This window comes from Camelus dromedarius, chromosome 21 (assembly GCF_036321535.1).
Source record: "Camelus dromedarius isolate mCamDro1 chromosome 21, mCamDro1.pat, whole genome shotgun sequence".
Taxonomy (NCBI): Eukaryota; Metazoa; Chordata; class Mammalia; order Artiodactyla; family Camelidae; genus Camelus; species Camelus dromedarius.
In genome coordinates, this window is record NC_087456.1 from 21,594,387 (window position 1) to 21,608,892 (window position 14,506).

The 14,506-nt window shown below is 36.6% G+C and overlaps 1 protein-coding gene across 8 annotated transcripts in view; it reads left to right on the plus strand.

Moving 5' to 3' along the window:
- The window catches only part of ENAH (ENAH actin regulator), a 135,200-nt gene that overhangs the window by 101,311 nt on the left and 19,383 nt on the right, over positions 1-14,506 (plus strand). For 4 of the 8 annotated variants that reach the window (XM_064477262.1, XM_064477264.1, XM_064477263.1 and 1 more), the window contains 6 exons: positions 4,716-5,020; positions 6,217-7,011; positions 8,979-9,283; positions 10,203-10,348; positions 10,498-10,555; positions 11,344-11,392. In XM_064477262.1, coding sequence (XP_064333332.1) covers positions 4,716-5,020; positions 6,217-7,011; positions 8,979-9,283; positions 10,203-10,348; positions 10,498-10,555; positions 11,344-11,392 — 1,658 coding nt within the window. The remainder of the gene's footprint in view (positions 1-4,715; positions 5,021-6,216; positions 7,012-8,978; positions 9,284-10,202; positions 10,349-10,497; positions 10,556-11,343; positions 11,393-14,506) is intronic. The other 4 variants (XM_064477266.1, XM_064477267.1, XM_031438449.2 and 1 more) reach the window with 1 other exon arrangement.

A 14,506-nucleotide genomic window follows, 5' to 3' on the forward strand; every position in this document is an offset into this window, starting at 1 on the left:
AGTAGTTGCTTCTGGTGAGAGGAATCAGAAGTGGTGAGGATTGGAAAGAGGATTAGTGTTTTGCTATAAATTTTGTGATACTATTTGACTTTTTAAGCTATATACATATTTTATAGTTTAATTTTTTCATTTTTAAGGAGGGTAAAATTGAGTTAATAAAACGAACATTTACTTTAGATGTTAAATCTTGTTAGTCCAGTACCTTTGCTGTAGTAACATGATGATAGTATGGTTTAGTTTTCTATTCATATGTTGTGTGTTATTTATTAATATCAGTGTTTGATTCCTACTCATATTATTAATTTGGCTTCCTTGGCTGACTGTGATGAAAAAACATATTCTAAGAAACATGAGTCAGTCCTGTGTTAGTCTCAACATGGAACTTAATTTAGTTAATATCTATAAATAGTTTGCAAATCACAACTACTACCTGTAAGTTATAAAAGGGGAATAATAACCCTAGCACAGAAGAGGGGAGTTGGAACAATGAAAGTGTACAGCCCTTCAGTTAGCCTTCAGAGGCAAGATGGACCAAGAGTTGACCGCCTTCTCTTGTAAGTATTGTCTCCTGTCTCAGGAGCTTGGTAATATTAAAACTTAATTATCTTGTATAGTTTTATCCATTTTTCATTTGTTGACTAATAGAGAAGTATTTCACCCACATTTTATTGATGCAGTCTTATTTTCTGACAAATGTCAGTACCATTAAAGTGTTACTAAATATTATTATCACAGAATATTTTTCCTAGTCTGCCTTCCTCTTTCATTATGTCAAAATTTAAATCACTCTTCACCTGGCACTATTTGTTATACATAAGGCTGAATGAAATGTGCTTTAAAATTGTTATATAGATTTTGCTTGCTCTAAGAAAAATAAGTCTTTGAGTTAACATCAACTAAATATGTGTTTGAATATGTAAAAGAGATATTAATTTCATTGCTTTTCAGTGCTTTGTGCATCTCTTTACATTTTGGGGATAAATTTTTTAGGGAAGAAGTAGGTATTTGTGGTGGGAAGAATTATTTCTGATATTTTAAAAATGCTCCTGGTGGTTGTAAGATTAGTCTTTTGCACTATTTTTTCTAAAAAATTTTTTCTCAAACTTTCAAATTATTGTAAAATGCCTATCCTAACTTAAAAGTTAGTCTTCCAGATTTCTTCCATACTTCAGAATTAGGGCCCTTGTACTTTGAAAAAGTCTTCAAATGAAAACAGTCATTTGTAGACAGAACTCTAGGGAAAAAAGTCATGTGCATTTCCAGTATGTGAGTTGGCAGTGATATTTCTAAGAAAAGCAGAGTTTATAAATTTGGAAACTGTTCCCCTAAAAAGATATACAAATGTCTTGCTTTAGAAGTCAAAACATGAAAGTCGGAAGATTTAAATATACCACCCAATTTAGGTGGGAATTACTCATTCCACTAAAGATTTGTAAGCCTTGGGTTTTCTGTTTGACACACAACTTTGGGAAATATGTTTAGATGTGCTTCTTTTCAGTGAGCAGGCTAAAAATTGGAGTCTTTGAACACTTCCCTTTCTTGCATCTTTCGTACTTTCAAATCAAGAAAATAATATAGTCAGCAGAATCTCCTGCAGCTGTGTGAACTGCCTACTTCAATCACCTATCAGTGAACATGGCGTTCATTGTATGCTCTTTTCCTACATGAGTAGGTGCTCTCTTATAGACTGAAAACCCTAGACTATTATGACATGTGGAACACTTTTTTTAAGTCATGCCATTATTTAATTATTCTTTCAGATACACTTTACTTTATGCCTTAAACTTACTTTTTATATTAAAGAGTGTTATATGGTCTAGAGAAGCAGCCATTAACTTGGGGGGGGCACTAAGAACGTGGATAAGAAATGAAATGTAGGCTTAGAATACTTGTTCAGCTGTGAACAGTATTTGCATTATCACATTAATAACGTAAACTCTAAATACTGATTTAACCAGAAACCAGTGTTCTCCCACGACTATATTTGGAAAAGCCTGTGTGTGGTGAGGGAGTTACAAGAGACGTCTTCTTGTAAGTCAGTTGACATATATGAAGTTGAAACAGTCAAAAGTATTGACAGTAATTATCTCAAGTATGTTAGAAACTGGGGTGAGATGGCTGGAGCAATGAACTGCTGTTTTTTGTTACAAACTTTAAAAACTATGTGCTTGTATTATTTTGATAAGATAAAATGAAAGAGATGACACAGAAAAGTAAATGGACCTAATAAACTGGATCTTTTTATTATAGATCTGGTGCAGCTTCATTACTCCAGAGTTACTTTCCCATAGCTTCTGTTTTCAAATATATTCTGATAAGAATAATATGGGTGTATCTTTTGTCTTCTAGACCCAATAGATTGCTTAGAGTATTACATTTAAAATTCTCTTACTTTTTGCTGCCTGTTCTGTGTTTTGAATGTAATATAAGCCCTAGCTAAGTTTATTCATTAGATGTAAGTTATCCAAAAATAACAACTTTATGTCTAGTTTGTTATTAAAAATATTCTTCTGAATATACCTCATTTCTTACCCTCCTTCCTATAGTGATATTGTTATCCCTCAGAAACTTTGGCAGCTAGTAATTTATCAAATAGCATAATGAAGTCAGTACTATATCCTAAAAATCTGATTTTATTATTTAGTTGTCAGTATTTTCATCTTACCCACAATGCTATGAAATACATTATGTGTAAGAGGAGTATAATTTTTTTTTAATTTTAGAAAGAGTTAATGTTTACAGCAAAATAATCAAAGTCCAGGTAGATATTTGGAGACATTTTCCAGCTCTGTTATGTTATGTATGGAAGGCAAAAAGCAACTTATTCTAGAACCACATACAGTAGGCTTCTGCAAGTTTTAATATAATCACAGAGATTTCTTAGTCAGTGTTTGAAGTCCTACAGGTAAAGATTTTTAATTGAATTATGAGCAAATATTGAGACATTCTGTACTTTCTTAAATAAGGAGACAAAAAGATACAAATGTTTTTCTAGTTGATCTTCAGATTTAATAAACTATTAATAGGATTGGTCTTGGCAGAAAGGGTAAATTTATCAAGGTATCAAGATACTGGTGCCATGCCAAACAAATAGATCTATCCTCCAAAACATTCTGGAAGTTCGGTAACAGTCAACACATGTAAAGGTTCCATCTTAAATTAGGGCTGTAAACTATTCAATAAAAGGTGCTGTGATGTAGATCATTACTTCACATGTCAAACCCAAGATGAATTTCTAATGAACTAAGGATTTTATTGTGAAAAATAAAAACATGAAAAGTAAGTATTAGTAATTATATAATCCTCTTGTGAGACAGGGCTGCCTAAGAAGGAAAGCAAAGGCACATTACTTAAAGGAATAATGTTACTAGATTTCCTGCATAAAAATTAAAAGCCATATTACAAAATAAAACTTAAAATCAAAGACATAAAAAACCATAATAAAAATTAAAGTGTGTATGTCCAATATGTGTAACAAAGGGTTATTATCTTTAATATAGAAAAAACTCTTTCAAATGAATATGGGATATTAACTATCCCAAGAGAAAACTGATCAAAGAACATGTGCAGTCAATACTAATACAAAAATGAGTAAGCAAACTGCAAAGTACTTAGCCTCAGAAGTAATCAAAGAAATGCAGATTATTATGTGATACCAGTCATATTAGCAAAGGTTAAAAACAGTGATGGTATTCAGTGTCAGTGAGGAGAAAGGAAAGTGGGCATTCTCATATACTATTGGGCTGCTGGGAAGTGTTAATTGGCACAGCTATCCCTGAAGATAATTTGGGACCATGTATCAAAAATCTTGATGTTTATCTTTTCATCTCACAAATCTGTGTGTTAGTGGTGATACTTAAGAAGCAGTTAGAAAAGAGTTCAAAGAAAAATGAAGATAAATATTTGTTGTAGTATTAGTAATACTATTAGCCTAACTTATACTAGGAGAGACCTCTTAAACTCTGGATTCCTAAACAGTCATGAAAAGTAAAGGTGCAAAACTGTACTTAGTACCTTAGAATACCTTTTACAATATATCAAGTGGGAGAGAAGAAAACAGATTTCAGAGTGGTAGGGAAATACTCTATTTTATTTGGTTTTTGAAGTTTATATGCATATTTTTACATAAGGAAAAGTCTGAAAGTATGAATGCCAAAATGTTAATTATAGTGACTTCTGGATATGACTTAATGTGATTTAAAGTTTCCCTTCTTCTCACTTAACTCTTTCTCATTCACCAAACTTTTGAGCTATTGCTGTGACTAGCCATTGTATTTTCTAATATGATAAAGTACAATTTGTTACTGTGAAAATTTGATGTTATGTTTCAGGAAGGTAATTACAATTTAGAAATTTTTTCATTAAATGATTCAAGTAATGTCTTGGTCATTAAAGTGATATGTTCAGTTACTTGGAAACTTCATTTATTTGCAACACTTTATTCATGAAAAGAACAGAATAAAGTGAGGCATTAGTGTAATGTGGTGAAGCAGCCCACAGTGGTCCTAATAGGAGAAATTATTTTCATTTGTATGAAATGTAAGTCATCTCTGTCTGACTAATCTTTCTTCATGTGGGAGGAGAGATGTTGATAGCACCCTCTACACTGCTTTGTATTTAAATCAGAAATAAGGTTCACATAGGATCATTGTGAAAGGGATAGATTTTTAATGACAAGTAGCCATAGTTGTGTATTTTTAATTTCTTAATTTCAGGCAACTACAAGAACAGCAACGACAAAAGGAGCTGGAGCGGGAAAGGCTGGAGAGAGAAAGAATGGAAAGGGAGAGATTGGAGAGGGAGAGGTTAGAAAGGGAAAGGCTGGAGAGGGAGCGACTCGAACAGGAGCAGCTGGAGAGAGAGAGACAAGAAAGGGAACGTCAGGATCGCCTGGAGCGCGAGAGACTGGAGCGCGAGAGACTGGAGAGACTGGACCGGGAAAGGCAAGAAAGAGAGCGACAAGAGCAGCTGGAAAGGGAGCAGTTGGAATGGGAGCGAGAACGAAGAATATCAAATGCCGGTAAGAAGTGGACAAATTACTCTGTGTTCCTGATGTCTGAGCTTGGATGGCGGATGGCGTTTTGTGTAGTTGTATATTGGGAAGACTATTTCACATTCGAGATGCCTGGGATTAAGCAGTATGATTTGAAATTAGAAAAAAATATGCAGCAGTTGCTACTTGAACATTTTCTTTTTATTCCTCTCTGTATTGCTTTTATTGCTTGGAGACTTAAAGAAAGCTCTTGGAAATTTTTATTCTGGCATTCTAATTCTTCTAACTCCCCATAAATTGGCTATAAAGTGTAAGTGTGTTTTTATGAGAAATTTTTTATATTAGATGAGTTTGGAATGTATTTCCCTTTTGAGATCGCTTAAATGGTCTCGAAAACTGCAGCATTCCAAAAATTCTGCTTGATTGTATTCTAAAGTTTTTGAAGGAGGAATTTTAAAAAGTGGGCAAAAAAAATCCTCTCTAAAACTGACTAATAATTTAAATATTTTCTAGTATTGTGAAAAATTAGTGAAAATTACTAAATCTGATGGAATTTTATTGAAAGACATAAGTGTTAAGATATGACTAAAAGTTTGGGGTATTTTGACATTCATTAAAATTAACATTTATTATAGGATTTAAGAATTATTTTTATTCCATATGGCCTATAACTAAAGTCTCAGTGTGAGTTGATTAAATACTGGTTTATTGGTTTGCTGTTTGAGTTAATTCATTTGGTTTTGATTGCCTAATTATTTTCTGGTGTTATGGCCAACAAAACTTTTCCACAAATAAGCATTGAATTTGGGGGTTTCTAGCCCTTCAGAGTAAACTTTTTGCTAATTTCACTGTTTGTTGTTTAAAAAAACAACTGAACATTCTTTGTAGTCCTTTTCATGTAATAGTGATCTCTTTTTCGTGGCCTAAATAATGAAAATTAAGACTACTATCTTTTTCTGGTAAAGAACAAGCTAATCAACTTAATTTATCAATCTGTTTATTAGATGAAAAGAAAACTTACCTCTTTTGGATCTCAATGTATTTATAAGTTAAAACCTTCTCGGTTGAAATTAGTTATTTGCACATATGCTTAATTCTCTGGTACTAACTGTAGTCTACATTTGTACATTTTGTCTGAATGCTGGTTTTGTGGCTTTACTAGCTCCCTTTTTCTCTCTCCTTTTTTATCCTGTCTTTCGCCGCTGCTTTCCACCTCTGTCCAGCTCCATCTTCCGACAGCTCCCTGTATAATGCTCCACTTCCTGAGTATGCCAGTTGCCAGCCTCCTTCAGCACCTCCTCCATCATACGCTAAAGTCATCTCAGCTCCAGTGTCAGATGCCACTCCTGATTACGCTGTAGTGACCGCTTTGCCACCTACTTCCACACCCCCTACACCACCACTTCGACACTCCGCGACACGTTTTGCAACATCTTTAGGTTCAGCCTTCCACCCTGTTCTTCCCCACTATGCTACAGTTCCTCGTCCTCTGAACAAAAACTCTCGACCTTCTTCTCCTGTGAACACACCCTCTTCTCAGCCTCCAGCTACGAAGCCCTGTGCCTGGTCTGCTTCCAATTTTTCGCCCCTCCCTCCATCTCCTCCAGTAATGATTAGCAGCCCCCCAGGCAAAGCTACTGGTCCAAGGCCCGTCCTCCCTGTTTGTGTTTCTTCTCCTGTGCCCCAAATGCCTCCATCACCAACAGCACCCAATGGGCTGCTTGACTCTGTCACATACCCAGTGTCCCCACCGCCTACCTCAGGGCCAGCAGCGCCGCCGCCGCCGCCTCCGCTGCCTTCCCTCGCACCACTCTCACACTGTGGATCTCAAGCTTCTCCTCCTCCAAGCACCCCTGTTGCCTCAACTCCCTCATCCAAGCCTAGTGTTCTCCCTTCTCCCTCTGCAGCTGCCCCTGCCTCTGTGGAGACTCCTCTAAACTCTGTGCTGGGAGACTCCTCTGCTTCTGAGCCAGGCTTGCAGGCAGCCTCTCAGCCGGCCGAGACTCCAGCCCCACAGGGTAAGGCTTCCATTTATCGCTACTAACGACTAGTCACTTGAAAATATTATACATCAACAACCATAATTGCCTAGGAGAATGAGGATGGTTTTGAAAAAGTTTTTGAAAGTGGATTTTTTTTGGTTGGATTAACTGCATTTGGAGGATCAATATGAGCAATTTCCACGTTAACTAGGTTTTGATGTCCTCTGCTGTGTTGTGGTTGGAGGTGTTTTCCACTAGGTAAGGGCCTCCGTACATTTCTTTTCAATTTCACTAGGAGACCATTACTTGACACATTAATCTGTACATTAAATGTATAGTCGAACTTTTCTTCCTTTAATTTCTGGGAAGCACAGAGACAATATTTAGTGCCCAGCTACAGTCATTAGGTATATCATCCCAGGCTCTCCTCTGGAACACTGTTGCTCTTGGACCCTATTTCATTTGGGCCTCTCCTGTACATATTGGGCTTCCCGTATTAGACTTTCAGGGGTGGGTGCCCCCATAAACCCTGGGAGCAGCAGCCCAGCCCAACTTTGCACAAGGGGTAGAGAGATGGCAGATTTGATTTGTGCCCCAGAGGGTTCCATGGTCCAAAATTATAAGATGTAGAAGGCTGAAGGGATAGTTGAGAGAGCAGAGCATCCTCTACAGTTATCCCCCCAGTCCCCATGCCTGAACTTTGCCTTCATGGTAACAGAGGAGGGAGGATGTAATCTTCTAAGTGTGGATTATTTGTAAATAGAGAAGGACCTGGCTCTATAAGTAAAGAAGAAGAGCTTAGCAACCCCTCCCTTGTTAAAAAGGATTTAGCAAGAATTAACAGGAAGGAACATGACAACAAATTTGTTCTTACAAAGACAGTGTTATGGTCTGTATTTAAATACTTCTCTTTAAAAAAAAAATCTTAGTTCTTAAGGGCTGTGAGTGTATATTTTTCATGTTGACTTACTGAATTTACTTAAACATTGAATCACAGTTCTAGTATGTGCAGTTCAGTATCACTGTAATGCAGGACAGGAGAGGCACAGTTAGGCTGACAAGGTCAAACGGCCTGCCTCCTGTGTCCTCAGAGCTCTGATGATCTGTGGAAGATTGACAACCCATCACTCTATATTCTCCTTCCAGCAGTTTATGCCTTCAGCTTGTGTAACTGTTCAGTTAGCAGTTGCAAAAACACCTTACCACCCAGTGTGCAAATAGCATTTTGTTTGTCCTAAAACACCTCTTTAAGCCTTAAGGGAGGGGTAGACCTACTGGGTCAGTCTCCTGATTCTTGTTCTTGTCCACTCCCTTTGTGATTTTATAAGATTTGGACATTTCTCTCCTATCCCCTGTCTTCTAGTCTTTAAAAAAAAAAAAAAACAAAAAAAAACCTCTGCACTTCAAATTCTGTCTCCTAATTGTTCCTGATAGTTGTTTTGAGGTTTTACTTTGTTCTAGTAGATTCCTTCACTTCAGTGATTCTCAACTCTTTTTACACGTTGGATTTAAATGTGGAATATTTTTGAGATATTGAAGCCAGGAACCCACCCTTGCATGTTCTCAATTCAGCCACTGTTTTAGAACTTACCGCCTCAACTCTTATGGTTTGCCCAGATTATTTTGGGTCTTTTATTTCAAATGGCACTAACTGCCGACCTATTCATTACTTTGTCTTTTCAGGGATGCCCCCTCCTTCTCAATATTTTATAAGCATTTATTTTGTTTATTTACCAGATATCCATGAAAAAATTGAATTAGATGATATATTACAAAGTTCTGTTAATAAAACTAACATTAAGTAATTTTCACTTTGGCCTTAAATTTTAGTATTTTTTGATACTGATCTGGATTTTAAACATGATGATAAGTTGAACTCTTTAATTTTTAATAAACATTTGAGTCAATTTAATTTAGCATGGCTATTCTAGGTGCCTCTCCTTCTAAGGTAGTATCACTTAGCTCTATCGTTGATGGTCTTATTTAACATTTCTTTCTCTCAGGCATTGTCTTGGGACCACCTGCACCTCCACCCCCTCCTCCACTCCCACCAGGTCCTGCGCAGGCTTCAGCTGTGCTCCCTCCTCCCCCAGGACCCCCTCCACCCCCTCCACTTCCATCCTCAGGGCCTCCACCTCCGCCTCCTCCACCACCTCTTCCTAATCAAGTACCCCCCCCTCCTCCACCGCCTCCTGCTCCCCCTCTCCCTGCATCTGGATTTTTTTCCGGATCCATGACTGAAGACAATCGCCCTTTAACTGGACTCGCAGCTGCAATTGCTGGAGCAAAACTTAGGAAAGTGTCACGGGTAAATGCATTTCCAAGTCACTTGTATCTTTTTATTATGTCATATTCTGTCTCAGTATCTAAAATACTGAATTTATTGTGTTCTAATTTTATGAACCCTATGTTAATAACTTGATTGATCAAAAATTTGAAATAATTTAAACTCACAGAGAAGTTGCAAGGATAATATAGTTTTCTGTAAACCTATCACACAGGTTCATCATTTAACATTTTACCGTATTTGCTTTATTATTATTTGCGTATGTTTCCTTCTACATAAACACTCTTTTTGTCTGAATTGAGAGTAAATCAGAAACATTATCCCTAGTTCCCTAAATACTTAAGTGTGTATTTTATAAGAACAACATCCATCTACATGACTACAGTATAATGATCAAAATCAGGAAATTTAATTGATACAATATTATAACCTAGAAACCTATTCAAATTTTATCTATTGTCCAATAACATTTTTATGGCAGTTTTTTTCTAGTCCAAGACTACCCATTACATTTAGTTGTAATGTTTCTTTAATTTACTTTAATCTAACAATTCCTCAAACTTCTCTTTCATGATATTGACATTTTTGAAGACAACAGTGATTATTTTGTAGATCATCCTTCAGTTTGGCTTAGCAGATATTTCCCTAAGATTAAATTCAGACTGGGCATTTTTTTACCACCAAAGTAATATGTCCTTTTCAATGTATTACACAGGGAGACATGTGGTATCATTTTATCCCATTATTGGCGATGTCAGCTTTGATAAAGCTTCCATTGATAGGTGAAGTCACTCCATTGGTTCTCAAGATTTTTAAAGTAATATTTAGATATTTTTATTGAAATTAATGCTGATGTATCCTTCTGTTTCAAATGTAGTATATTAGTAAGCATAGAATTTTCCCACATCGGAGTTTATTGTGTATGTATATTCTCATTAAGATGGAGGATGCCTCATTCCCAGGCGGAGGGAACACCATTGGTGTGAATTCGGCCTCATCTAAAACAGATACGGGTCGTGGAAATGGACCCCTTCCTTTAGGGGGTAGTGGTTTAATGGAGGAAATGAGTGCCCTGCTGGCCAGGAGGTGAGTGAGAAATTATGTGGACATGTCCAGAATTGAGGGGATTTTGTTAATTTTGTGCTAACTATAAAGATGCAGTTCTTCCCTTTTGGAGTAGTTTTAAACTAAGAGTTACCTAATTTTTTTTTTGATCTGATTTACCTTATTTCTAGGAGAAGAATTGCTGAAAAGGGATCAACAATAGAAACAGAACAAAAAGAAGACAAAAATGTAAGTTAATAAAAATAGTCTACTATACCTGAAAATGTGAAGTTCACACATAGCTCGTTAGGGAAATTGTGTCAAAGATTAGTTTCAACTTAATTTATTTCAACTAAAAATTGCTAATTTTTAACTCTTCAGAGATTAAAAAGTGGCCTGTTTGAGCATTACTTATAAATTTTTAATGGCATTCTTATTAAAATGGGTTGAATGTGTGGAGTTGGGGGGAAAACACTGAAATTCCAACATGTAGAGTTTAATTCTGTATCTAAGCCTATCATAGAATGAGTGAATGACCTTTTACAAGGTTTTCTAAAATCTTAAGTTTCCTTGCATTTGAAATGAACTAATTAGATAGACCAAATCAATGGTTTTAAAATGTGTCCCTTAGAAGCCCTGTTGTTATTAGCTGGGCCCTTTAAGAGTGTAACCTTCGTGCCCTACTTTCCAGTTCAGCAGGGCAAACTCTGCTTTATCTCTTTTATATATTAATGTTTAATAAACAGTGTAATTGCTTTCCTGCTGCATTTGGCCTTTTTTGATACCGTTCCTCAAATCTGCTACATCTGGCTCAGTAACTTGGGCTAGTGTGGTTCTCAGTGAGAACACAGGAGGAAAGGATCTGTGGGGAGCAGGGAGGGGGGTGCTAGGCTAAAAGCGAAGTCTGAGCTAGAATAGAAGGGAGAAAAGACTGATGAAGAGAAAAGTGGGAAATGGCAGGAAGTATAAAACACCAAATATATGCAACAGGCTTCTAGTAGATGTGATATTATTAATACGTATTTCTGTATCTTTAGGAAGATTCAGAGCCTGTAACTTCCAAGGCCTCTTCAACAAGTACACCTGGTGAGTTCAAGAGATACACTTTAATCTTTCTGAAGTTTCTCTAAATATCAGTGCTCCTCAGTTAAAAATTCCCCATTTCCGCATGTTTGGGTCAGGTTAACTGCTTAGTCACTAAATTGGTAGTTCTTTGTTCACACTTGAAAGCACTGTTTCCTGTCTGTGCCTTTTGTGATCCCAGAGGCAGCTGTTAATTTCTTTCTGATATTGGGAGACCTGTTAAAATCGAAAGTTTTTTTCTGATGACCCTTTCTCTGAAATCATGATTTTTATACATTTATGTATGAATTTTATACATTTATGTGTATTGTTAATGATTCGAAGTTATTCTCTAAAACATGGGGAAAATGTTACCAGATGAAAGAGAAGTATTTTTAGTAGTTGATTCTTAAAGGTAAGGATTAAGTGTAGCTGGCACTGAAGTCTATTTCAAGACATTCTCACATTGAATTGTCATTTCCCATTCATCAAGGAAATAAAGCTTCTAATTTGTAAGGTTAAAAAAAAAAATCTCCTTAAAGCTTTGGGAAATGTTCTTAAATTCAGTGAAATTTCTGGCATTGAGAACTCTTGGGAATAGAATATATTACTTAGAATATTGACAAAATATACGTATCATTGGAGGTACTTAATGACAACTGTATCCATGTTTAGAATATGAGATTGTTACATTTCTTCATATTTAACTAAAGAGTAAGCACTGGATTATCTGTTTACTTCCTTACCTAATTTGGAATGAAGTGACATAAATAAATTTGATGGTTTTGACGAACAAGTATCTAGAATGATCCATAGGAATACCATTATATGGAAACGTCTATAACCTCTCGTTCTCATTATTGAATAGTAACTATTCAGTAGTCTGATTCTGTATCGTAATTGATATTGTGACTGAATTGTTTTTCCTCTGAATAGGACTCGGATCAGTTTACATTATCTTCCTTTAAAATTCCCTGGCTTGTGACCCACCTATTTTACCTTTCTCTTTCTTTGATAAACCAAAATTAATATATATGCTGTTATTAAAACCATAGATATTTTAGAACTCAACTATAATTTAGGGTCACAGAACTTTTTAGAATTGAGAGCTCTGAGCCCTCTCCCATGGAGGGGAGAAAACCATATTTTTATACAAATTTGGTCATCATTTCAAAATGTTCATAAATTCCCTGAAGGTTACCTGTGGACTCCAATTTAAGAACTTCTTATCTGATGTAATCTCCTTATTTAAAATATGGAAAACTGAAGCATAGATTTTGCATGTGTTTTTGTGCGTATGTTTGTATGTGTGTGCCATTTTTATAAAATTAAGGGTTCATTCAGGGCTGGGGGCTTCTTTTTTTGTTTTTTTCTTTTCATTTAGGTTTTTTTGTTTGTTTGTTTTAACTTGGCATGTGTCAAACACTTGACAGGCCAAAAAAGAAGTGAGAGATAAAGTCACCCTAAACACAAGAAACTCATGGTTCAGCTGGAAAGATGAGACACACACAAGTGAAAAGTTAATCTTTTACAGTCACATGTTGCATAGTAAATACTATGTTAAAGAGGGAGGAGATTGTATAGTTTGGAGCCACCTGGGTCCTCTTTGTAGGGAGAGGTGACCTATTCCCATGCCTTGAGGAGTGTTTAGCTTGGCTGAAGGTAGAGGAAGGGGTGCTGTGTCAGTGAAGCATGAGCAATGCTGGGGAGTTGGAGATGAACCAGGAGAGACTAGAAAGTGTTAGGTAGACTTGCCTGACTAGAGTGGAGGGGGTTTTTTTGAGGAAGATTGGGGGAAAGGCTTGGGAAAGCAAGTTAGAAGCAGAATGTTGAAAGCCTTTTACGAAAATATCAGGAGTTCAGACTTTATCCTGCGAGAATTGAGTTGACAAGCAACTGAAACTGTTTTAGGAACATTAAAGTGGCAGTTGTGAGCAGAGCGACGTAGAAATCAGGGATGGCCGAGATAGGGAAACTAGTAAGGATTCAGTGTGTTTCCAAAGACCCAGTGAAGGTAACCCAGCCTCTGTCCTTCCTCCTGAAACCCACCTGGAGCCCCATTAGAGAGAACACAGCCTCACGTGGTCTGCACAGGTGAATTGAACTGCCCATCCTCAAAACCAGATGAGTGCTTTTAAGATTAAAAGATAGTTCTGATTTGGCTGATTGAGAAAGGATGTCAGTCAGCTGTTAAGTGGCAGCACTTGCTACATCTTTTCACATTGGAATTATTTCTTCATCTCTCTGCCTGCCTCTTCTTTAATGACAGTGTCCTAAAGACCACTCCCTGGCTGCCTACTTGTCCTTCAGGATTTCCTTTTTTTCCTCTACTCTGCCCGATGTCTCTTGGATGTGTTTCTGATTCTGTCTATCCTGAACCTTCTCATCTGATTATTTGATGTCCCTGGCTCACTCTGTGGTGGTCAACAAGAGAGTATGTTAGCTGTCAGAATACAGAAGAAGGAATAACGATTGATTAATTGACTGGTTGATTGACGTCGAGTAAAATAAGATGAATGATGACTTTAAGGTTTCACACCTAGATGACTGAATGCAACAGAAGTCCAGAACAAAAGCAATGTTTCAGAGTTTGAGTTTGAAACTTTAAGCTTAGTTGTGCATATGTGTAGTTTGAAAAGAGGGCAGCTACCTAAGTAAGAATGTCCAGGAGCCAGTTGAGGGGCTACACTGGAACTCAGGGAAGTTTTTTAGTTACAACTCCATGTAACTTTACTTAGGCTTGATTTTCATGTGGCCCAAGTTCATTCTTCCAGGACAGGATTCCTGTCTGGATTTCACCCAGTCGTCTTGTGAGGCCAGTGATGGCATCAGTGAGTCAACCCAGGTTAGAAAAACAATTCAAAGCAGAGTAGATTAAAAGCTTTAGAGTAAACTCATCTTTATTTAACTGGAATTGTCTGCGAAGTCCCAAGATTTGATTGAGAATCAAGGAAGTACAGTAGAAGGATGATTTTGAAATATATTTTGAGTTGTTTGAATTTTTTCCAAGAGGACTCTTTGAATTTAGATTAAATCTTGAAGTACATGAACACGTTAAAGATTCTTTTTGTTTTGCTGTTGGCACTAAAAATAGCTTAAGATAGTACTGTCCCATTCTAATAAATTTAAGCTATCCTT